This window comes from Coenobita brevimanus, chromosome 87, assembly GCF_032717465.1.
Source record: "Coenobita brevimanus isolate Jiangsu-jjx chromosome 87, ASM3271746v2, whole genome shotgun sequence".
NCBI lineage: Eukaryota > Metazoa > Arthropoda > Malacostraca > Decapoda > Coenobitidae > Coenobita > Coenobita brevimanus.
This window is the reverse complement of record NC_137040.1, coordinates 26,265,945-26,287,761: the sequence shown is the minus strand read 5'-3', so window position 1 is coordinate 26,287,761 and position 21,817 is coordinate 26,265,945. Positions and strand designations below refer to the sequence as shown.

Here is a 21,817-nt window from a genome sequence, read left to right as displayed (position 1 = left end):
CGACAGTTAATCGCTCGCCAGAATTTGCTGTTGGCCAAGTCCAAGATTTGGCAATATCTTGATACCGTACCCTGAAGGTTTCATGTTGATTAGCCGTTCATCAGATATAATGGTGCTAAGGACGGGCGATAAAAACTAGTTGACCTTTGGCAGCCATTTTGGTGACCTTAGCCATGATCCTAAGTGTCCATTTTCGAACTCGTCCAAGATTTTGGCCATATCTTGATACCCTGAAGGTTTCATGGTGATAACTCAAGCCTTTCATGAGATATAATAGGAACACACACACACACACACACACACACACACACACACACACACACACACACACACACAAAGGCTGGCAAAAACATTATCGCTCCGCTTTGCTAAAAGGCGGACGATAATAAATGAGTGGCACCTCTCTCTCTCTCTCTCTCTCTCTCTCTCTCTGCTTGTAATATGGCAAGACGTGCTTTTTAACATGTTCGTAACCTATTATCTAGTAGCTTATTCAGTTGCTTCTGTTGGAATAAGGTGCACAAATAAGATTATACAGACTAGAGCAGTGGTTCCCAAACTGGGGGCCATGGCCCCCTTGGGGGCCATATATTAGAATGTAGGGGGCCATAACCTGAACCGAAGGAGTTTAGCGAGTAGGCAGTCAGTGGAGAGAATTTACACAGGTTCAGTACAGGTTTGTGACATGCCTTGCTGCCAGTGAATTTTTTTTTTATTGCTGAATCAGCTTTTCGCAATAATGCAATTTTTAATTACTCTAAGTATGGATTTTGTTAATGTGCATTTTATTATTCCTCTAGTATCATTTCAGTAATTATATAAGATTCAGCTAAGACAAAATACACATTTCTTTATTAATACTTAACAAAAGAGAAAATAACAAATGGAATCAATAAAATTACAGGATTTGCTAGAGTGTTTTTTATATGGACATGATGAGTGTAGGACTGTAGTGTAGACAGTCACTGTAGTCATGGGTTATGGTTGGGGAAGGGGGGCCATGGACAAGGATCATATATGAAAAGTGGGTAACGACCAGAAAAAGTTTGGGAACCACTGGACTAGAGGAAGACAAAAGAACACGAAAGGAGTAACACTTTGTTCCTTTTGTCGCTTTTGTCACTTGGCTCAGTGGCAGAAGAGACAGTGCTACGGCTCTACATCCTCTCAATAGCATTTCTTCTTGACTAGCATGATCATTCTGACGTTAATTCATTGTCACGACTCGGCATTCAAAACGGAGAGATGTCAGTTTTAGGCCAAGTTAGAGTAAAAAGGGAATAGTGGAATGTTGAATATGACAGCCTAAAGGAATCAAACACACGCTTAGCATTAATACAGGGTTTTCAGTACATAACGTTCCTTTTTCACTGCACGGGGAGATATCTCGTGTGTTTCGGGAACGGCTTACTTAGCGTATCAGTATCTACCTAGCATCATTTATTCATTTCTTTCTCCAGCGAACACGCAAGCAGACACAGCCGTCCTCGCAACACATTATACCGCTAGACAGGTTTCTAGTAGAGCGCTATGTACAGACCACCCACTACGTAGTTTGGAACACCTACATTTCGATAACTATACTCATTTTTTATACTAACTTTGCTTAAAACTGCCATCTTTTCGTCATGAAAGCCGTTCTGAGAATACATTAGCACAATAATATGATGCTTTGTTATGAAGAAATGCTGTGAAAAGGAGGATGTATGTCCGTGGTAATGTCTTCTTCTGCCTCTGAGCTGCGTGAAATAATCTGCAAAAGGATCAAAATCTAGGCTACGGCAAAATAAAAAGCTTACTGTAATTAAAGAGGATAGGATACAAGATGGTGAGTGGGCGATGCGTCCTCACCACGACAGACTAGACCTTGAATTATGATGCTATGAGAAGCATCCTCACGTTTGGAGCACCTCACTGGCATTTTCCTCTGAGTAATGCCAGAGCGCGGTAGCTCTTGATATGCAGGGATTGACCTTGTCCAAATGACGTAACGTATGCCTACTCGTACGTCAGGTATAGGTCCCTCTGCACCTAGATGCTCGTAAAACCAGGGTACGAAAAGACGTGTAAGAGCATGCGACAGAACAAAACACTTAGGTTCATCTTGGGATGATGCCTGTTCAGCACCAGTAGAGCTTCGATACACGATTACAGTCTACAAACATACTCTAGCACTCATATCTTCTCAGGTATGTAAACACGACAGATTTGTTTTGCTTCATTTCACGGAAGCATTTTACGTATACCGGTACTGTGTCAGTAATCGTGGTAGCGATTACCATGCAGTTAAAAATCGTTTTTTTTTTTTTTTTTTTTAATAATATAGCTAATTTTTATTTGGTGTCTAGCTTTTATTAAAAGAACGTAATCCAAGAAACATCTAAAACGACTGTTGGAAAAATTTTAGAAACGAGACAAGGAAAACATAAATAAGAGAGCAATGGGGATAAGAGGAGATTCAGACTTCTGTGTCCATATTGCATTCCACCAGCTCCAAATGTCCATAGATCAGTCATTCCTTGTTTTCCTAGTTTCTCCTCATGGGGACACAACAGATCTCCGCATGGACGTGCTTTCTCACTGGGACCTGTTCCATCCATGGACCTTTTTTACCCATTGGACCTGTGTTTGCAGTTGGACCCATTTCCCTCAGGCATCCACATGGATCCCTTTTCCCACATGATCTTATTCCAACCATTGACCTATGTACTGTACCCTATACACCTACAGTAAGCCCTCCATTTTGGCAGGGTTATATTTGGCGGATTTGCAGTTGGCGGGAAAATTCAAAATATATTACACTTTCATTTGGATTGTTATATTTGGCGGATTTGCAGTTGGCGGGAAAATTCAAAATATATTACACTTTCATTTGGATTGGAAAATGCCAACCTGACAACCCTCTTATTCAACCCAGTCAGCAGGGACCGTAAACAAAACATGATTACTCGCTATTTCAACCGCAAACGAGAAGAAAACAAGCAAGCGAGAGGCAGTTGAACGTGTAAATGTGGAAGATGACATGGAAAATGAACTTAGCCTGCCAGTGGATATTGACTTTGAAGGTTTTGGTGAAATGATGGCAGATGCGGAAGCTGCGACAGAGGCAATGATGGAGGAGCGTGGAGGAGAGGCCAGCGAGGAGGGCCACGGAGGCAGACGGTTGCATAACTTTGTCAGCCTTGGATACTAGTTCTGTCTATCAGCGCACCTCAGTTTCTGTTTATGGGTTAGTTTTCAGAAGTTATATTAATATACTAGTTACATGTTACCTCTCAGTAATAAATAAAAATAAATAAGAATAGAAGTGGAATAGTAGAAATATCTTTTTATTGATCCCTCGGAACCAGTTGAAATTTTTCCAATTTAATTACGCTCTTGGATCTGGCGAAATTGGGTTTGGCGAGGTTATCTTGGCACCAGTTAGTCGCCAAGATGGAGGGCTTACTGTATTTATAAATCGAGTTGGGGAGGTTGATACGGTGACCCGTCGTAAAAACAGCACTACCACGGCGGGATATAAGTCTCATTAACATACCTGTCAGGACTGAGGGCAAAACTCCGTAGATTTTCTCCCTTAGCCCAACATCTGTGCAGGTGTGGCAGTGAGTGGCCAGATCATGTGAGGTGGAGATTTCGTAGCACCTCATCCACAGCGATTAATGTTGCCAGCCATCTCTTCTTTATGCTATTGTGCGTCACTGAGGCAAGCTATGTCGATGCTAGAAGTGTGTAAATAGCATGAAAAGGAAAACTAAGGATTAATGCGCAAAATAGATCGCTAAGAGGAATATGTTACGTGGTCCTTTCTGCCACACATGATACGGCCTTTCCTCCAAAATTTAATACACATGCACCTAATACAAATAATTTCATAACATGTACTGGGTGCACCTCAAATGATCCGACCAGTGACAGCCGCTCAAAGGCAGATTTTAGGTGTGAAATTGTACTGCTTTTTTCAGACAGGAGTGAAAAGACTTATGTATGCGGCAGTACAACATCACAGAGCATTTTTCAGTAGCCATCGTTTGGGGTGACATTGTTTCACGTGGAATACAGATTTTTTTTTTTTTTTTTTTTTTTTTAGCCAAAATTCACGGACTCTTCTCTGCCGGCTGTGACAATGAAAGGGGCTGTCTGAAGTGTTTTGTGTTGCCAGTATGAAGCACAAAAGTAAACAGTATAAGAATAAATTATGCTGTATCGTTTGGGAGGAGAGAGATAGCAGGAAGGTAGGACACAATGCTGGAAGAAGATTGTACGAGGACTTTTGTTCATAGCTGTACATGGTATAGAGAGAGAGAGAGAGAGAGAGAGAGAATAATACGATGATGATGACATGCTGGAACATAAAGAAGCATCATACCAATCTCTCTCTCTCTCTCTCTCTCTCTCTCTCTCTCTCTCTCTCTCTCTCTCTCTCTCTCTCTCTCATTAAATTCACCGTTCGACCTCTTGTTTTACGGGTGTTCAGTCGTTCAGTCTCGAGTTTCACCATGACGTGGTTCAGTTTCGCAATGTCAGGCGCCTCGTAACTTTATCATACGGTGACTCGATCATCACCGTCATCATTATCATCATCATCATCATCTTTATCTTTAGTTCATCATCATCATCATCATCATCATCATCTTTATCTTTAGTTCATCATCATCATCATCATCTTCATCTTTATGTATATCATGATTTGCCTTCACTTTCATCATCATCATCATCATCATCATCATCATCATCATCATCATCATTACCATCATCATCACCCTATCCCGTCTTCCCACCTGAGGACGGGGTGAGGTGGGACCCAGAAAACGAGAGGATAGATAGCATGAAAATGGGAGAACAGCAGCATGCCAGGTGAAATGGGCCACTCACTCATCCACACATCTTTCAAGTCTCCGGAATAATGACCACCTCACGCCTTAACCATCAACACATACTTTTGTAACATCTGTAAAAAAAATATCTTTGGATCATATCAGGGAGGAGGAGGATAGAGGAGGCTTGGTGATGCGTAGTTTGTAATATGCAAAATTTTCACTTGAGAGAAACCTGTGCTTATTCTTTTTCACTTGTTCTCTTGATTTTGCTGTTATTCTTCCTTATTGAAGAAAATTACATACTTAAACACCACCAGTGCCACTTAACTTACAATGCCTAACTGCACAAGGTACATTCCATCCATCTGTCAGCCATTCGCTACCTTCCCAGCCCATCCTGCCCTTACCCTCCAAAGCCCTCAGAGATTCAGAACCTAACATCTCAAGTACCTTAAATAAGGCTGTTTTTTGCACTGCATATGTTTTAACCCCAACGTGTCTGTCGTGACGTGATCATAAAACGCAGCGTGATGTGATATCTTCTGGGGATGCATTCTAGAAAGATTTCCGTGGAAAAATGTTGGCCATGGGGTCGCATGTATGGCACCGTATGTACGGTATGTAGTAATAATATATATATATATATATATATATATATATATATATATATATATATATATATATATATATATATATATATATATATATATATATATATCGTCTATAGATAAAAAGTAATAAAGATATGGTCTTCAGTTTGACCTAAAATTACCATCTCCCCATCTTGAATGCTAAGTTGTAACAATAGATTAACTTGAAGATGCCGATAGTCACGATGAGGTGCTAAGGAAAGGACATAGAGCCGTTGTACTTTTTCTGAGCTGTGTGACATAAGCTGCAAAAGAACGAAAATCTGGGCCAAGTTAAGGTGAAGAGAGTCTAGTCCCTTCACCCACATGACGTGTTTTTCATTTTATTCATTCCCCCTTCAGACGATTTTTCAGCTTGAGATTTTTTCATGTTGATTTCTTTCCGTCCCATCCTTCCTTCTTCTTTTTCAATCTTTCTCTTTCATTCTTTCTTTCTTTCTTCTTTCCCTTCTTTCTTTCTCGATCAGTCTGTCTGTTTTTATCTTCGTCTATCTGTCTGTCTCTGTTTCTGTCCATCAGTATATCTGTCTATCTGCTTTTACGGGAGAGGTTAAGTATACGAGTAACCTTCATTTGTACCTCCACCACACAAAGCCTCCTCAAGCTTCATTAAACTTCCTGGAGACAGCATGACTAAAAACAAAAGTGCCTCATGCCTCCGAATAACTTAATCCCATCAACCCGAGGAAGCTTTGCTATATTCTCACCGTAACCGTTCGATTTCTCTCAACACGGGAAGAATCAGTCGTAGCAAAAGGGTTAATGAAGCGTTTGGCCTATACTGGTATTTAATGCTCCACTTCGACGGGGGATATTTTGTCTACTGAAGGGACGGCTCTGTCAATGTTGTTAGTGTGTATCCTGCATCGCTTATTAATTTTTCCAACTCCCGCGATCACACCCACGCCCACACCAGCAGACTGCGCCGTCCCTGCAACAAATAAGATACCTCCAGATGGTTTCAGGTGGAGAGCTATTTGAAAATCACCCTGTATATAATAAAGAGGAGCATTCAGAGAGCAACACCCTCGCCCACCAAGGTCTGAGGGCCGACTTTTTCATTTGCCCTGTTGCATTGACCTTTGACAGATTATTCTCAAAATTCAGTCACTTCATTCTTGCCTAACCCTCAACTCTTCCACTGTCTGAGTTAACTTTTCTTAATGATCGTGACATTTGACCTATCCCCTTGACCTTCAACTGTTCTCAAAATAGGCTCCTTTATTCTGCCTTATCCTCAACACTTCCGCACAGTTTGGCTTAAACCATATAATAACTGTTGTAAGTTTACTTCTCCTGTGACCATGACATTCGACTTATTGTTCTCAAAACTAGTAGATCAGCCTTTTAGGTGATCCTCAACTCATCCACTAAGTTGGAATCAGAACAGATCAAAACTACCCCATTTATTTTCGTCACACACAGACACAAGAGTCGAACGTTGATCCTGCCTTGTGACCTTCACGTTTGATTGGATGTTCTCAAATATAATTCCATCATTCTTGTCAGATCCTTAACATTTCCATGAAGTTTGGTTCAGTTAAGAACAGAACTAAGTTGACCTTGCACTGTAACTTTGACCTTTGACCTTTCCGTGTGACCTTACCATTGATTAATCTCAACGTCAGAGCCTTCTTTTTTTTATCATTAACCCTTCCATAAAGATTAGTTTTTAATAACTGTAATTTGAAGTTAAAATCGGATCACAGCCATTTGATTTGTTTTCTTGACAGCGAAACAAACGGGTCGAATTTTGACTTACTAATTGTTTTCAAAATTGGACTACTTCATTCTTGATTTACCATCAACATTTCCCAAAATTATGTACCGGTATTAAAAACTAAACTCATTTTCTTGGGTCAAACTTAACCTCTGAACATTAAAAAAAAAAAAAAAAAGTTTACTCATTGGCTGGTCCTTAACCCTTCCAAGGTGATTCGTACTCTCTCTCTCTCTCTCTCTCTCACACACACACACACACACACACACACACACACACACACACACACACACCGATCAAAACGTAGCACCCATTCTCGCTTCGGGCGTGTAAAAAAAACGAATCCACGCAGTAAGACAGAAGAGGGTATGTGTAAGGGAGCGGTGGGCTGAGCGTGAGAGCTGGCAGTGTGTCGTAGCGTTTAGAAGGGAGAGGAGTAGCAGGGTCATTCTCTCTGCCATTGTTCTTACTTATACATCTGTCACAGCTTCTCTTTTTCCACTACTACTACTACTACTACTTCTGCTTCTACTAGCTGCTTCTCCTAGTACCTGCTTCTAGCTCTCCTACTAGCATTGTCACCACCACCACCACCACCACAACAGCAACAAATACTGCTACTATTACCACCACCACAACCACCACCACTACTACTACTACTACTACTACTACTACTACTACTACTGCTGCTGCTACTACTACTACTACTACTACTACTACTACTACTACTGTCACTGCGGCTACGGTACTACTATTTCTACATCCATGATTATTTCCTACTACTACCATTACAACGACTACTGCTGCCACTACGACCACAACTACTACTACTGCTAGTACTACACTACACTGGCTCGTTGGCATGAGAGTGAAAAACATTGGTAAGGAGAGTGCGGACGTTAATGTGCAAACGTTATTACTATTACTATTATTATTATTATTATTAGCAGCAGCAGCAGCAGCGGCAGCAGCAGCAGCAGCAGCAGTAGTAGTAGTAGTAGTAGTAGTAGTAGTAGCAGCAGCAGCAGCAGCGGCAGCAGCAGCAGTAGTAGTAGTAGTAGTAGTAGTAGCAGCAGCAGCAGCAGCAGCAGCGGCAGCAGCAGCAGCAGTAGTAGTAGTAGTAGTAGTAGTAGTAGTAGCAGCAACAGTAGTACATTCTTTTTATTACTCGTTATTAGTATCAGTATTATCTTTACTACTAGTACTACTACCGGTACTACCATTACAACAACAACAGCAACAACAACAAATACTACTACTACTACTACTGCTACTGCTACTGCCGCTGCTGCTGCTGCTGCTACTACTACCATTACTACTATTATTACTGCTACTACTACTAGTACACACTAATAACGGATGCGATTTGTTTATGGCCATCCCTTACGAGATTAAGGTGTCTGTCTTTAGATAGATAGATAGATGGATAGATAGATAAATAAATTGTTACGAAAGCTCGAAAGCCATATAGAATACTACTCACAAGTGTTTGCAAGCTATGAAGTGTTGGAAAACCCATAATAATAATGATAATAATAATAAGAATAATAATAATAAGTCCCTGTTGATAATTATCTCTTTCAGCAGCCATGACAGACGAGGAATACCCAGTGCCCATCCTCCCGTCAGGTGGCAGGGCGATGGCGAGGGGGTGGTGGCGGCGGCAGATGGCTGTCCTTTGGCTGCACAGGGAGGCGCTCATCATCTTTCTCTCCACCACGCTGCTCTTACCCATACCCATCCTCAACCCATGCAAGGTGGGCCAAATGTGGGATTGGGACGAGGGACAGTAGGTTTTATTTGATTCATTTACTTATTGGAGAATATTTTGAAGTATTTCGTCTTCTATTTCAAAACGTAAAGGTAGAGACTGCAAAGATTTATTTTCTGAGCATCTGAACAATGACAAAAGTCGTGTCGCTGCTTTGTCCGAAGATTAAGTGAAACACGTGAAACATTATAAGAGCTCTACCATAGTTACATGTTTGTTGCTGGCTAGCCTGGCTTCCTCAAGCGTCGTATCTGCTGCTGATGGGATGACGGTACAAATGAAACCTGGAAATTCCAAAGCCTAATATAGAGTCGCAAAAATTGGCTGCGTCTAAGGGACGAAATGTGAACCGTATTCGGTCAGGCGATGACCTTACCCCCCAAAAATCTTCCACCTTTTCCTTCAGGAGTCGCGATGTGGGTATGTGATCTTACTAATGGCGATCTTCTGGATGACGGAGGCCCTTCCCATGGCCGTCACTGCCCTCATCCCCGTCTTCGCCTTCCCTCTGCTGGGCATCATGAGCACTGAAGACGTGTGTATGATGTACATGAAGGAGACCACCATGATGTTCCTCGGGGGCATCATTGTGGCCATTGCGGTAGAGTACTGCAGGCTTCATGAGCGGATTGCCCTCAAGATCCTGCTCCTAGTCGGTTGGTAGCCTTGTCTTGGCATGACGAGTGTTGGTTTGATGGTTGTTGCCTTTATTATTAGCGTTGTTATCTTGATTGTTTTTATTATTATTATTATTATAATTACTACTACTACTACTACTACTACTGCTACTACTACTTACTACTACTACTACTACTGCTACTACTACTACTACTATTGTTGTTTTTGCTGTTCCAGTCTTCATTCTATCGATATGTTCCTCTGTCAGTCCTGCCATTTTCCCTTCTTTCCATCTGTCCACCCATATTTATTATTATTATTATTATTATTATTATTATTACTACTACTACTACTACTACAACTACTACTACTACTACTACTACTACTGCTACTACTGCTACTACTACTTACTACTACTACTGCTACTACTACTACTACTATTGTTGTTTTTGCTGTTCCAGTCTTCATTCTATCGATATGTTCCTCTATCAGTCCTGCCATTTTCCCTTCCTTCCATCTGTCCACCCATACATCCATTCCGTCCATCCATCCATGTGTCCAGATTTGAACCCTTTAATTTGTTTCAATGCATATCCTTTCACTTCTCCTTTTACTCATCCATTCTTCCATACATCAGTCCAGCTATCCAATTTTCAGCATTTTAATCTACATACACATTATCTCACTTGTCCGTTCTACCTATCCATCCATCCTTCCATTTTTCCATCCTTATTTCAGTCGGTCCATACTTTCTGCACTTCATCTGACCTCACAGGCATCCACTTATCCATCCGTTCATTCATAAGTGTCCCGTCGTATCTTCATCCATTTCTTAGACTATCCTTCCATCCCAGAAGCCAGCCGCCCCTCCATCTATCTACTTAAGTGTTTTTATTTCCATCCATCCACTCATTTTCCTTCTTTCCATTCCAGAATTCATTCCTCCATCCTTCCATCCATTTATTTTTCAAGGACTGATTTTCTCAGGTATTATTCCCTCCATCATCCCCCCCTCCCTCCTTCCTTCCCACCTTCTTTCCCACCTTCATTCAGTTCATCCAAATATCACTCCTTCCGTCTTTCTGTTATGTCCGTCCATCATTCCTTTCATTCCGTCTGTATCTTCCTCGTGTACTTTCGGGCACTAACCTTCCTCCTCCTCCTACGTGCTATCTTCCTCGTGTACTTACCGGGCACTCACCTTCCTCTTTCTCCTACATGCTATCTTCCTCGTGTACTTACCGGGCACTCACCTTCCTCCTTCTGCTCCATGCTTCCCTCCCAGGCCAGTCTCCTCGTCGTCTCATGGCAGGCTTCATGACGACCACCGCCTTCCTGTCCATGTGGCTTTCCAACACCGCCTCTACCGTGATGCTGGTGCCCATCGTTGAAGCCATACTGGAGCAGCTCAGCTCGGTGGGTGTGGGGCGAGTTTGGTGACGGGAGTGGATGGATTTCCCTATTTCTCTCTGTCTCTGTCTCTCTGTCTCTGTCTGTCTGTCTGTCTATCTGTCTGTCTGTCTGTCTGTCTGTCTCTCTCTCTCTCTCTCTCTCTCTCTCTCTCTCTCTTTCTGTGTGTGTGTGTGTGTGTGTGTGTGTGTGTGTTTCATTGTCTTTCTTCATCGGCGTAATGCTCAAAACATTTTCTCTTTTATACCTATGTGTAAATGCTAGTGGTGAAATATGTGTCATGATCTCATTTTACCTATTTTCTCACATATAGTCATCAGTTATGGTTTGGTTCTTCATACAGCAACTTTTTTCATGTTTAGATTCTCGCCGCACCACAGGTTTGGCCAAATGCAGCGTTTGTCCCTAACTGTCGCACCAAGTTACAGAATCTTTCTTTAAAAGGTGGGGAGTATGTTGTTTAGTTAGTAAAACAAAATTTTGCTCGGCCTTATGCCTCCACCCAGACCAGTTTTGGGTAAGATGGGATCCCAGACGGCCGCCCCCCACGGTGGGTGCCCCAGGAAGTCCCCATCAGCGCCGGTAACCAAAGCATTTTTTTTTTTTTAACATATGGACATAAACTTTTTCAGTGGTAGGTCTCCACCTGGATTTTGCTCTAGAATGTGTGGGACGTACAGGGACGGTCCCTCACGTGGGAGGCATGTCCCCCAGGGTGGGTTCCGGCTAACGGCCGTGTACACGAGCTGGCGACCATATATATTTTTTCTAACCCAGGAAAACTAATTGTTGCACAGAGTTAGACCTTCAGCAGAACCATGTTTTATCCTGGGTATGACACTCGGGGCCACCCTTTCGTAAATAATTGTTTTCCCCATAAAATACCACAGTGGTGGGTGTTAGTTATCAAAGGTGTCCTTTGTCATGTAGGCTATACTGTACTTACCACTGATTACAAGCACCAACATTAATTGCAATCGTTACCACCAAATTATATGATTTTTCTGTTGCAGGGAACTCCTGAGAAACCGGAAAGACAAAAATTACTCAAGGAAAGCTTGAGTAATATTTCCTGTCACCCGACTGAAATGGAGATGGTTCCCACCAACGGCCACTCTCTCTCCCCGTGAGTAACTAGTGTGGTTCTGCTGATCTTTCCAGCTTGATCTCTAGAGCTAGGCTAGTTTTTGCTCCTATCTGATATTTTTTCTGATTTTCTTGCCCAATCTTCACCCATCGTTCGGTAGGAGGAGGTATAGGTGATGATGATGATGAAAAGTAAGTGGAAGAGGAGAGAGGAGGGACAAAATGGCAAACTGTTGATGCAGACCATTCACGCCACTATCATAATGTGCTGTGCTAGTCAGGTCAGCAAGGACTCCGGCGCTCAGCCCGATCCACCTCCCAGCACCCGGGCACAGAGATTTGCAGACGAGAGCGAGGGCGAGGAAGACGGGAGCGAGAACGACCGGATACTGCGCAACGCCCTCCTGTCCTCTGTCATGTGCGCGGCCAACCTGGGGGGCACCGGCGTGATTACAGGCACTGGACCCAACCTAGTACTGAAGAACATGCTGGAAAGGTAAAAATTTTTTATATCTGTCTGTTGTTAGACGCTTTAATCCCGTAAGGGATGGCCACAAACAAATCGCCTCCATGTTGGCCTGTCTTCTGCCATCTGCCTGCCTTCCCTCCTACTCACATCTCTATTTCTCATATCTCTCTCCACTCCACCCCATCATCTCATCCTTGGCATCCCTCTCCTCCTCCATCTCTTCTAGTCAGTTTCTGAAATTGTTGAGGTATATGATTCACCCCTTTTGCTGTTGAAGAGTATGTTGGAGAAGTATAATGCTGAGACTGTACCCTTTTCACTCTAACTTGGCCTAAAATTGCCATCTTTCCATCTTGAATGCTGAAGTGTAGCAGTACTGTAGATTACCCCTTGAATGTGATGCTAGTCGTAAAGAAGTGCTGTGGTGGGGATGTCGTGCTGCAGCATTAAGCTTTTCTGTCACTGGAGTTCAAAGAGGCAACAAAGGGACGGAAATCTGGACCTGATTAGGGCAAAAAAAGGATATTAAATTCACACTTTTCCTTCTACTGTACTCATTCAGACTACAGATGCTGAAGAAAGTGTTGCAGAGGTAAAATGTTATGGTTATTCAAGGTTATTCACGCTTGTTATTATTGCTATACTCATTTAGGCTATAAATGCTGAAGAAATGTTGCAGAAGTAAGATGTTGGCGCTGTTCTGTAGTTATTCATTCTATTCCTGCTGAAGAAAGTGTTGCAGAAGTAAGATGTTGAGGTTATTTAGGGTTATTCACGCTTTTTGTTGTTGCTGTACTCATTTAGGCTATGAATGCTAAAGAAATGTTGTAGAAGTATGATGTTGGCGCTGTTTTGTGGTTATTCAGGCTATCACTGTTGAAAAAAGTGTTGCAAAAGTAAGATGTTGAGGTTATTCACGGTTTTTTTCTGCTACTGCTGTTGGCTATGAATGCTGAGAAAATGTTGCTTAGATAAAATTCTGACGCTGGTAATTCACGCTATTTACTGCTATACTCACTCAGGCTACAAGTGCTGAAGACAGTGTTGCTGAGGTAAAATGTTGATGCTGTTATGTAGCTTTCTTATTCAGGTTACAACTGCGGACTAACATTTTGCAGAGGTAAAATGCTGAGGCTGTTAATTCACGTTTTTTGTTGTTACTCTGCTTATTCAGACGATGTGTAGGGGAAAGAAGTTCCTAAGTAAAATGTTAGTGCTGTTATGCACTTACTGAGGCTATAACTACTGGAGAAAGTGTTGCAATAGAGAAAAATGACGATGCTTCTACCCCTTCAATCTCGTGACTTTTTCATCTTTTACATGCTATCTCCAGACGATTTTATAGAGCTTAAGAGAGACTGTTTGAACTGAAGGGGTTATATACAGTCTTTATTAACCCCTTCACTGCAAGAGGACTTTTCCTAAGTTGGATAAAATAGTCAGGAAGAACCAAAATTGATGTTCAAAATACGTCACCGGACGGAAGGAGTTAATTCACGTTTTTCACTGCCACGTATTCATTCTATAGCTACATTATTTTATTTGAAGGGGTGAAAATTCAGGCCATCAAAAAGGTAATGTAAAATCCCCAGCAAAAAGTTCGTTTCCTCTACGTTTCTGTGACCCGTAATTATCACCACATCAGCCTGGGTAAAATAATGAGATTGGAAAAATATGTTTGGGTAGATAGACAGTTACTCTTAAATAACTACCAATTTCATTATCAAAACTAATACAATGTTATAAGTTACTGAGAGAAGGGAAGACGAACGGAACTTTTTTTTTTTTTTTTTTTTTTTTTTAACAGCTGCCACCTAAAGTGTGTGTTCATTGGTCCACATCACATCACACTGAATTATACAGTATTTGTTCAGTTTTAATTCTGGAATAGGACCCAGACTGGTATTAGACAGAGGAAACTCGTTTGCACCCTTGTTGAAAGTTTTAGGCACAACATAATACTTTTACTGATTTATTGTTGCATATGTTCGAATGCTTTTATGTTAAGAACCATCCCTTTATTTCCTTCCTTTCTTTTCTCCCTCATCCCCCACATCCGCCTTCTATCCCTTTCCCTCTCTTGCTTTTCCCTCCCTCCTTCATCCCCGTGTATCCCTCTTTCCTCTTGTTTTTCCCCCTCGCCTTCTTTGCCGTCCCTCTCACCATCCCTGCCATCCCCTTTCACCACCCCTTCCTCTCTCACCACCCCTGCCTCCCCCACACCACCAGCACGTACAGAGAACCCACGGGCCTCAACTTCCTGACGTGGATGCTGTTCAATATTCCTGGTATGGTGATCTGTGTTTTCCTGAGCTGGTTGTGGCTTCAGACTTACTACATCGGCTTCTTCTGCAACAAAAAGTGAGTCTGGTTGTAGTTCTCGAGAGACCGGGTTGATTATCACAGCTTGGGTGAATGTGATGATGATGATGATGATTAGCTTCCGGTAGCTCTCTCTCTCTCTCTCTCTCTCTCTCTCTCTCTCTCTCTCTCTCTCTCTCTCTCTCTCTCTCTCTCTCTCAACCTGAATAGAAAGAATGTACATATCGCTCTTCTTTCTTTCTTTTCAGCCCGATCAGAAACCGTTTATAAATCACCCTTTTTCCTCTCCACGCCTACAGGAAGAGAAACATGATAGAGACGTCGAAAGAGAAGCAGGCGGCAGTGAGGCGGGTGGTGGAGGACAAATATCGCGACCTGGGCCCCATGAGATTCCAGGAAGTGCTTGTGTTGACGCTCTTCATCATCCTCGTCCTCCTCTGGCTCTTCATGGCGCCCGAGTTCATTCCGGGATGGGCCTCGTACTTCGCCGATACCTACAATGTGTGAGTGATGCGTGGCTGAGGGTGGAGCTGGGGTGTATAAGGGTGGAGCTGGGGCATATAAGGGTGGAGCTGGGTTATACAAGAGTTGAATAGGTTACAACAGTGATGGAACATGTGGTGAGCTGGGGTATATAAAGGTTATAAGTGAATCAACAGGTATTTCGTGGTGGAACTGGGGTATATATGGGTGGAATAGATTATAATGGTGATGGAACGGGTATATAATGATGAAACTGAGGTACATAGGGGTGCAGTAGGTTATGATAGTGATGAAACAGGTATATGAGGGTGGAACTGGGGTATATGCTGATGGAATTTGGATATAAGAGGGTGGAACTTGGTAATACAAATGTGGAATGGGTATATAATAATGGAACCAGTATAAATTGGTGGAATTGGCATACATGAGGATTGGATTTGAGTCTATCAGTGTGGAACTTATGTATTTATGGGTGTGGAGTGAATATATAATGATGAACCAGGTATATAAAGGTGGAACTGGGGTGTATGAGGATGGATTTTGGATATATGAAGGTGGAACTGGGGTACATAGGAGTGAATAAGGAGATGCATAGATGAATCAGGAATAGAAAAGCAAAGAACTGAGGCATTTGTGGATGGAAGTGGGGTATGCAGAGCTAAAGCAGGATTGTTCAAGGGTGAGAAGGTATAACACTGTGAAGCTGGAATACGTGGGACCGAAAGATGGTACAGGAGAGCGAAGTCAGGAACTGTAAAGATGTAGATTTGTGGAATTGATACACAAAGGTGGAATTGGGCTATATTAGAGAGGAATAGGGATAAATATGTAGATAAGATGGTTATATTAGGGTGGAATAGGGGTATGCGAGAGAGAAACTTGGGGTGCACACGGGAATGACTGCATTATTATGAGGGTGGAAGAGGGATACCTACTGTATATCAGGGTAGAAAAACGAGAAATATGAATGTATAAGTAGCAAATGAAGGTGGGCTGTGGATTTACTAGGGTACAGTAAGGGTAGATGTAAGTGGAGCAGGGGTATATAGAGTGGAAGAGGGGTATATATGGATGGAACAGGTTAGCCTATAATTATGTGGGAGGAACTAAAGTATGCAAAGGTGGAACAGGGTATATGGTTGTGGAAGAGGGGTATATGAGAGTGAAATATGGGCGTGTATTTGTGGAACTGGATTATATAAGAATGTTAGTAAAAAATACAGTATAAAATACATATAAATTGGTGGAAAATGAAGCTTTGAGGATGGAAGCAGGGTATGCAGACACAGAAGTACGGTACGTGAAATTGAAGTGGATTGATCATTGCAATTTAAAGTGACTGATTTAACTAACCTCTTCAGTCCGAGGATGTATAGCTTATTTCTTGCCACACCCTGACAAATACATACATCACAGAAGAGACCTTGGGTAGTGAAAGGGTAAATGGAAATTGTTTAAGTCTGTTCAGTATGTGAGGTCTCTTTAGTTGATGTATAGGGAAGTGTGAGATAGGATGTAGTAGAAGGAATGCATATGTACGAGTATCTATCGACAATTATTTATCAGTATGTCTATCTATACCTATGTCTGTCTGTATCTGTCTGTCTCTCCATCTATGATTATCAGTCTGCCTGCCTATCTCACTGATGCTTTCTTATCTCGAGGAAACTCAGCTGAAGAGGACAGCCTTGACAGCAGAGTTTCAAGACTGCATTTTTATCATTCTTTACGTCTTGCATTGTTACAGCCTCACTCCTTCCATTTTCCCACTTTTTCAGGTACTCTGCATCCTCTCCCTGTTTCCTTATCCATCTTAACTACTCTGTCTGGGGAAATTACAGTTATAATTCTCAGTGTATAATATTTTCCTCAGTACCGTCAAGAGTGCCACGCCAGCCATGCTCATAGTCTTCCTGTTCTTCGTCCTGCCTGCTAAACTGGACTTCTGCTGCTTTAGGAGACCAGGAGGTGATGTTCTTATTTGTGTGTATGTATGTGTGTGTGTGTGTGTGTGTGTGTGTGTGTGTGTGTGTGTGTGTGTGTGTGTGTGTGTGTGTGTGTGATATACATTCTGTGTGAGATATACTGTACATATTGTGTGTGTGTGTGTGTGTGTGTGTGTGTGTGTGTGTGTGTGTGTGTGTTTGTGTGTGTGTGTTTGAAATTCAGTTAACTTTATGTATGAGGTAGTACTGAGCCACCTTGGTTACTAGCTAGTGGGAAGGTCATTCAGTCTGACTATAATGGACCATGAGAAGGGTTTGGGATCTTAGGTTAGACAATTACTGCTACAGACTGTTTCGCTTACCTTTACCCTTTGACCATAGGAATGTCTTTTTTCACTTTATTCTCTCCATCTGTTATACAACTTTTCGAACTGGAGGGGTTAGATGTACGAGTAAGTCATGATGAACCCTTTCAGTACGAGACGCCTTTCCCAAGTTGATGAAAATTGTTTAATAACCTCAAGATTACCAATAAACACTGTCACCCGGATTCAAGGAGGTAAAAAGAGACCCCTCCATGATGAAGGGGTGTACTGACATGCCTTGCTCCTGCAGATCCTGACCGTGCCCCTGGTGACAAGAACGTGTGCCTGACGTGGGAGGCGGTGCAGGCGCGGGTGCCCTGGAATGTGATAATCCTGGTGGGTGGAGGCTTCGCTATGGCCGAGGCTGCCAAAGTGTCTGGGCTTTCTTCGTGGCTGGGGGAGCAGCTGTATGTCTTCCGTGGGGTCCAACCAGGGGTCATGGTGTTTGTCATTACCATCATCTCCACCATGGTCACTGAAATTGTCTCCAACACCGGCACGACACTCATTATCCTGCCCGTCCTTAATGAACTGGTTAGTGTGTGTTTGGGGGGGGGGGTCGTTTATCAAGCTTTGCAGTGAACTGTTTCACCTTATCCTAAGCATTGCACTTGTCTAACATGACATTGCAGTTAAGAATTAATATGACACTATTGTCACACATAATACAAGTGCGAATATGAAAACATGGCCATTTAATTCACGTTTGTGGAAGTTAAGGGAGGGATCTTTTCTTTCTTTCTTTACCTGCTCAGAGGGATTGGTCGAGGTATGTCATAAAGCTACATCATCACCACTTCATCCATATAGTTCAAATATGCATGTCTTCACCAAAACACTTGCCAAATTTTCGCCATTGGAGACATCAACTGTCATAAAATAATTAACACATCCAACCCCTGCCACTTCCACCAATGGGTGGATGATTTAAACGCAGTTGTAGTTGGGTGATGGATATTGTTAAGCATTTTTTTTTTCTTAATTTCTTTCTAGTTTTGGGTTCAAGTAACTGGAAAATGAGAGTAGTGAAGCTAAATGGGTATTGGTGGGAGGAAGATAGGGAGTCATACTAGAAAAATGCATATGAACGAGTATGGGACAGGAGAAGAAACAAAAATAATTTATAAGTAAGGTCTTTCCTGGAACTAACCCTTCCAGAGTTTGCTCTTCCCCATGCTGGCAAAGTACGAGAACTGTACGAATCAGGACGGGATGTCTGTCGAGAGCAGCGTATGCGAGAGTGCAAATGTTGCAATAATAATGCTCGTGTCTTATCATAGCAGTATAGCCCCAGGATCATCTGAATGTGAACCCACTAGACTCAAGATTGAAGTTACCGCTCTCCTGCAGTCCTCCTTTGAGGTACAAAGAGGGAGTTAAGGGATGTCTGTATAACAAGCAGCTCCATCTCCCAGATAAAATGGTGCCTTTACATTAAGGCGATCCTCCCTAGCATCATTACCTCAGTAGTAAAAGTATTAGGCAAATTATCCTCCTTAACATATCCAAAATGAATAATAAACTTTACTCTCCCTCAGGCTGGTGAAGTGCGGATCGGGATGGGATGTCTGTAGGGGTAACAGTGTGTTGGAAAGTCTAAGTTTGTGATGGCAGTGGCCTGTACATAGCCACGGTGTGGGTGACTCCGTAGCACTGATTCTTTTGCAATTTATTTTGCAATTTACTTCTTAATATACTTTTGTTGGGGGAAGCACCCTAGGTATATATATATATATATATATATATATATATACACTGTACAGTACACACACACACACACACACACACACACACACACACACACACACACACACACACACACACACACACACACACACACCACCTCCATCACCACCAAATAACTATGAAAATTAACCTCTTCACCGTATCCCAGTTAACCAGCCTTTCTTTCCACCCCAGGCTCACCAGGTACAGATCAACCCTATGTACCTGATGCTGCCTGCTGCTGTGTCGGCCTCCTACGCCTTCATGCTGCCCATCGCCACAGCACCCAACGCTATCGTCTTCGGCGTCGCCAAGATGAGCAGCGGCCAGATGGTGAGTGGGGGTGATGGCGTTGGGGGTGGGTGGAGCTGTGGAATGGAGCTGTGAGATGATGGGTGTGGTGTGGGTGGGGGATTGTGGATAAGGAATAGTGAGATGGTGGGTGGGAGTGTGGGTGGAGTGGGTGGCGACTGGATAAGGAATAGTGAAATGGTGGGTGGGTGTGGATGGTGTATCGGTGGGGCGGGGGGGTTGGATAAGGAGCAGTAAGGTGGTGGGTGGGAGTGTGGATGGGGGATTGGATAAAATGCCAGTGAGATGGTGGGTGGACATGGGGGTGAGGTGGGTAGGATATAGCGTAACTAGAGTGGGTGGGGATTGGATAACGAGTAGTGAGATGGGTGTGGGTGGTGTGGGTGGAGGATTGAATAAGGAGCGGTGAGTCTGTGGGTGTGCTTGTGGGTGGGGTGTGGGTGGAGGGTGGGGATTGGGAAAAGAGCAGTGAAATGGTGGGTGGGAGTGTGGATGGGAGTGTGTTGGTAAAGGTGCAGGTGGGGGATTGGATAAGTAGTAGTGAAAGAGTGGTGGGAGTGTGGGTGGGGTGGGTGGGGGACTGGATAAGCAGCAGTGAGATGGTGGTTGGGGGAATGGATAGAGAGCAATGAGGTGGTAGGTGTGTTGGGTGCAGGATTTGATTAAACGCTGGGCATCGAATCTTGCAAAGGTGACTTGGGGCCTTTATGAATATTTTGCCGAGACAGGCCAATTTCTACCCTTGAATCATCAGGGTTTCAGCAGTCCAGCCCTTGTATCTCGAAGGGCGTAATATGGATTTGAGTGTTACTATTTTATGCAGTTAATAAGGACACACGACCCGAAAGAATGAAAAAATAAATAATCTTAATGCCTTCCCTGCAAGCACCGTGATATTATTTGAACTACATAATATCACGGCATGCGTTTCTAGCTGAATGAATGATTTAACCCCTTTCCATCAGACAAAGTCTCCCCCATCAGTATTCTGTGTCGGCCATATTTTGTCAGTCTGTTGAAGGTGGTATGAATCATTTAGGAGCGAACCGGCGACGCCTTTCAAAAAAAAAAAAAAAAAAAAAAAAAAAAAAAAAAATGCGGCAAAATTTCAGGAACAATGGAGACGGTGGGCCTTACATTCTCGTTCAGGAACGGGGACCGACGCAGAGGGGTGAAATGGCAGGTAAACGTTCCTGCGCATTTGTTACAACTCTTACTTTAACCTGACCCAGATTTTCTTTTTTTTGCAGCTTATTTCACATAACCCAATGACAGAATAGGGCAATACTGTGGCTCTGCATCCTGTCCATAGCACTTCTTCGTAACTAGCACTGTATTTTAGTTTTAAAATACTACGACTCTACATCCTTTCCACAGCACTTCTTCAAAACTATCATAATATTCTACTTCTACTCTCTCATTGCAATTAAGTTTTCAAAATGTGGGAGACAGTAATTTTACACCAAGTTTGAGAAAAATGGGTATAATGTTCTCCCTCTTCGCATATCTCTCTTCCTAACTCAGTGCGCCGTTCCCCAGATGCGCATTGGTTTGGTGCTTAACGTGGTGTGCGTGCTGGTGATCAACGTAATGGTCAACACGCTGGGGGTGGCCATGTTTGACCTCCACAACATACCAGCCTGGGCCAACTCGACGATACACTGAATCCGGAATCTCTTGACTTTTATTTTCTATTTTTTTTTTTTTTTTAATCTAAGCGTCCTTTCGTCTTAAATACTTAAATAAATTCGAAGTTACCGTTTCACATAGGTCGTCCAGATTGCGACTTCATTACATTCTTTTTATTATTTTTGTCTGTTTTCATTCTTTTATCTGTTTTTATCCCTACTTTCATTTTTTTGAAGTTTTTAGTGACTTACTCGACTTATTTTAGATTAATGACAAGATTCATACTGACATACCCTGGAGAAGCTAAACCCCTTCAATCTGAGGATGCATTTTCCCCCCTCGTCTTGCTGATCACAGACGATTGTAATCACCACTTTGGAGACTTTCCGAACTAGTGGAGTTGGGTACAGCATCCATTTTTCTCTCTGCGGAGGTCCTATCCCAGGCTGATTGAAATCGTCTGGAGGTAGAAAGAAGAGAAATACCTAAGA

At 42.6% G+C, this 21,817-nt stretch overlaps 1 protein-coding gene across 1 annotated transcript; it reads left to right on the top strand.

The window, feature by feature from the left end:
• Window positions 1–3,022: 3,022 nt before the first annotated feature.
• LOC145411036 (Na(+)/citrate cotransporter-like) lies at window positions 3,023–21,362 on the top strand. The gene is made up of 11 exons (XM_080281098.1): window positions 3,023–3,175; window positions 8,428–8,532; window positions 9,368–9,617; window positions 10,865–10,995; window positions 12,357–12,571; window positions 14,774–14,905; window positions 15,166–15,369; window positions 17,223–17,317; window positions 17,911–18,194; window positions 19,581–19,718; window positions 21,237–21,362. Exons 1-11 carry the CDS (start codon window positions 3,023–3,025, stop codon window positions 21,360–21,362), a joined length of 1,833 nt encoding a protein of 610 aa, XP_080137224.1.
• Window positions 21,363–21,817: the final 455 nt, after the last annotated feature.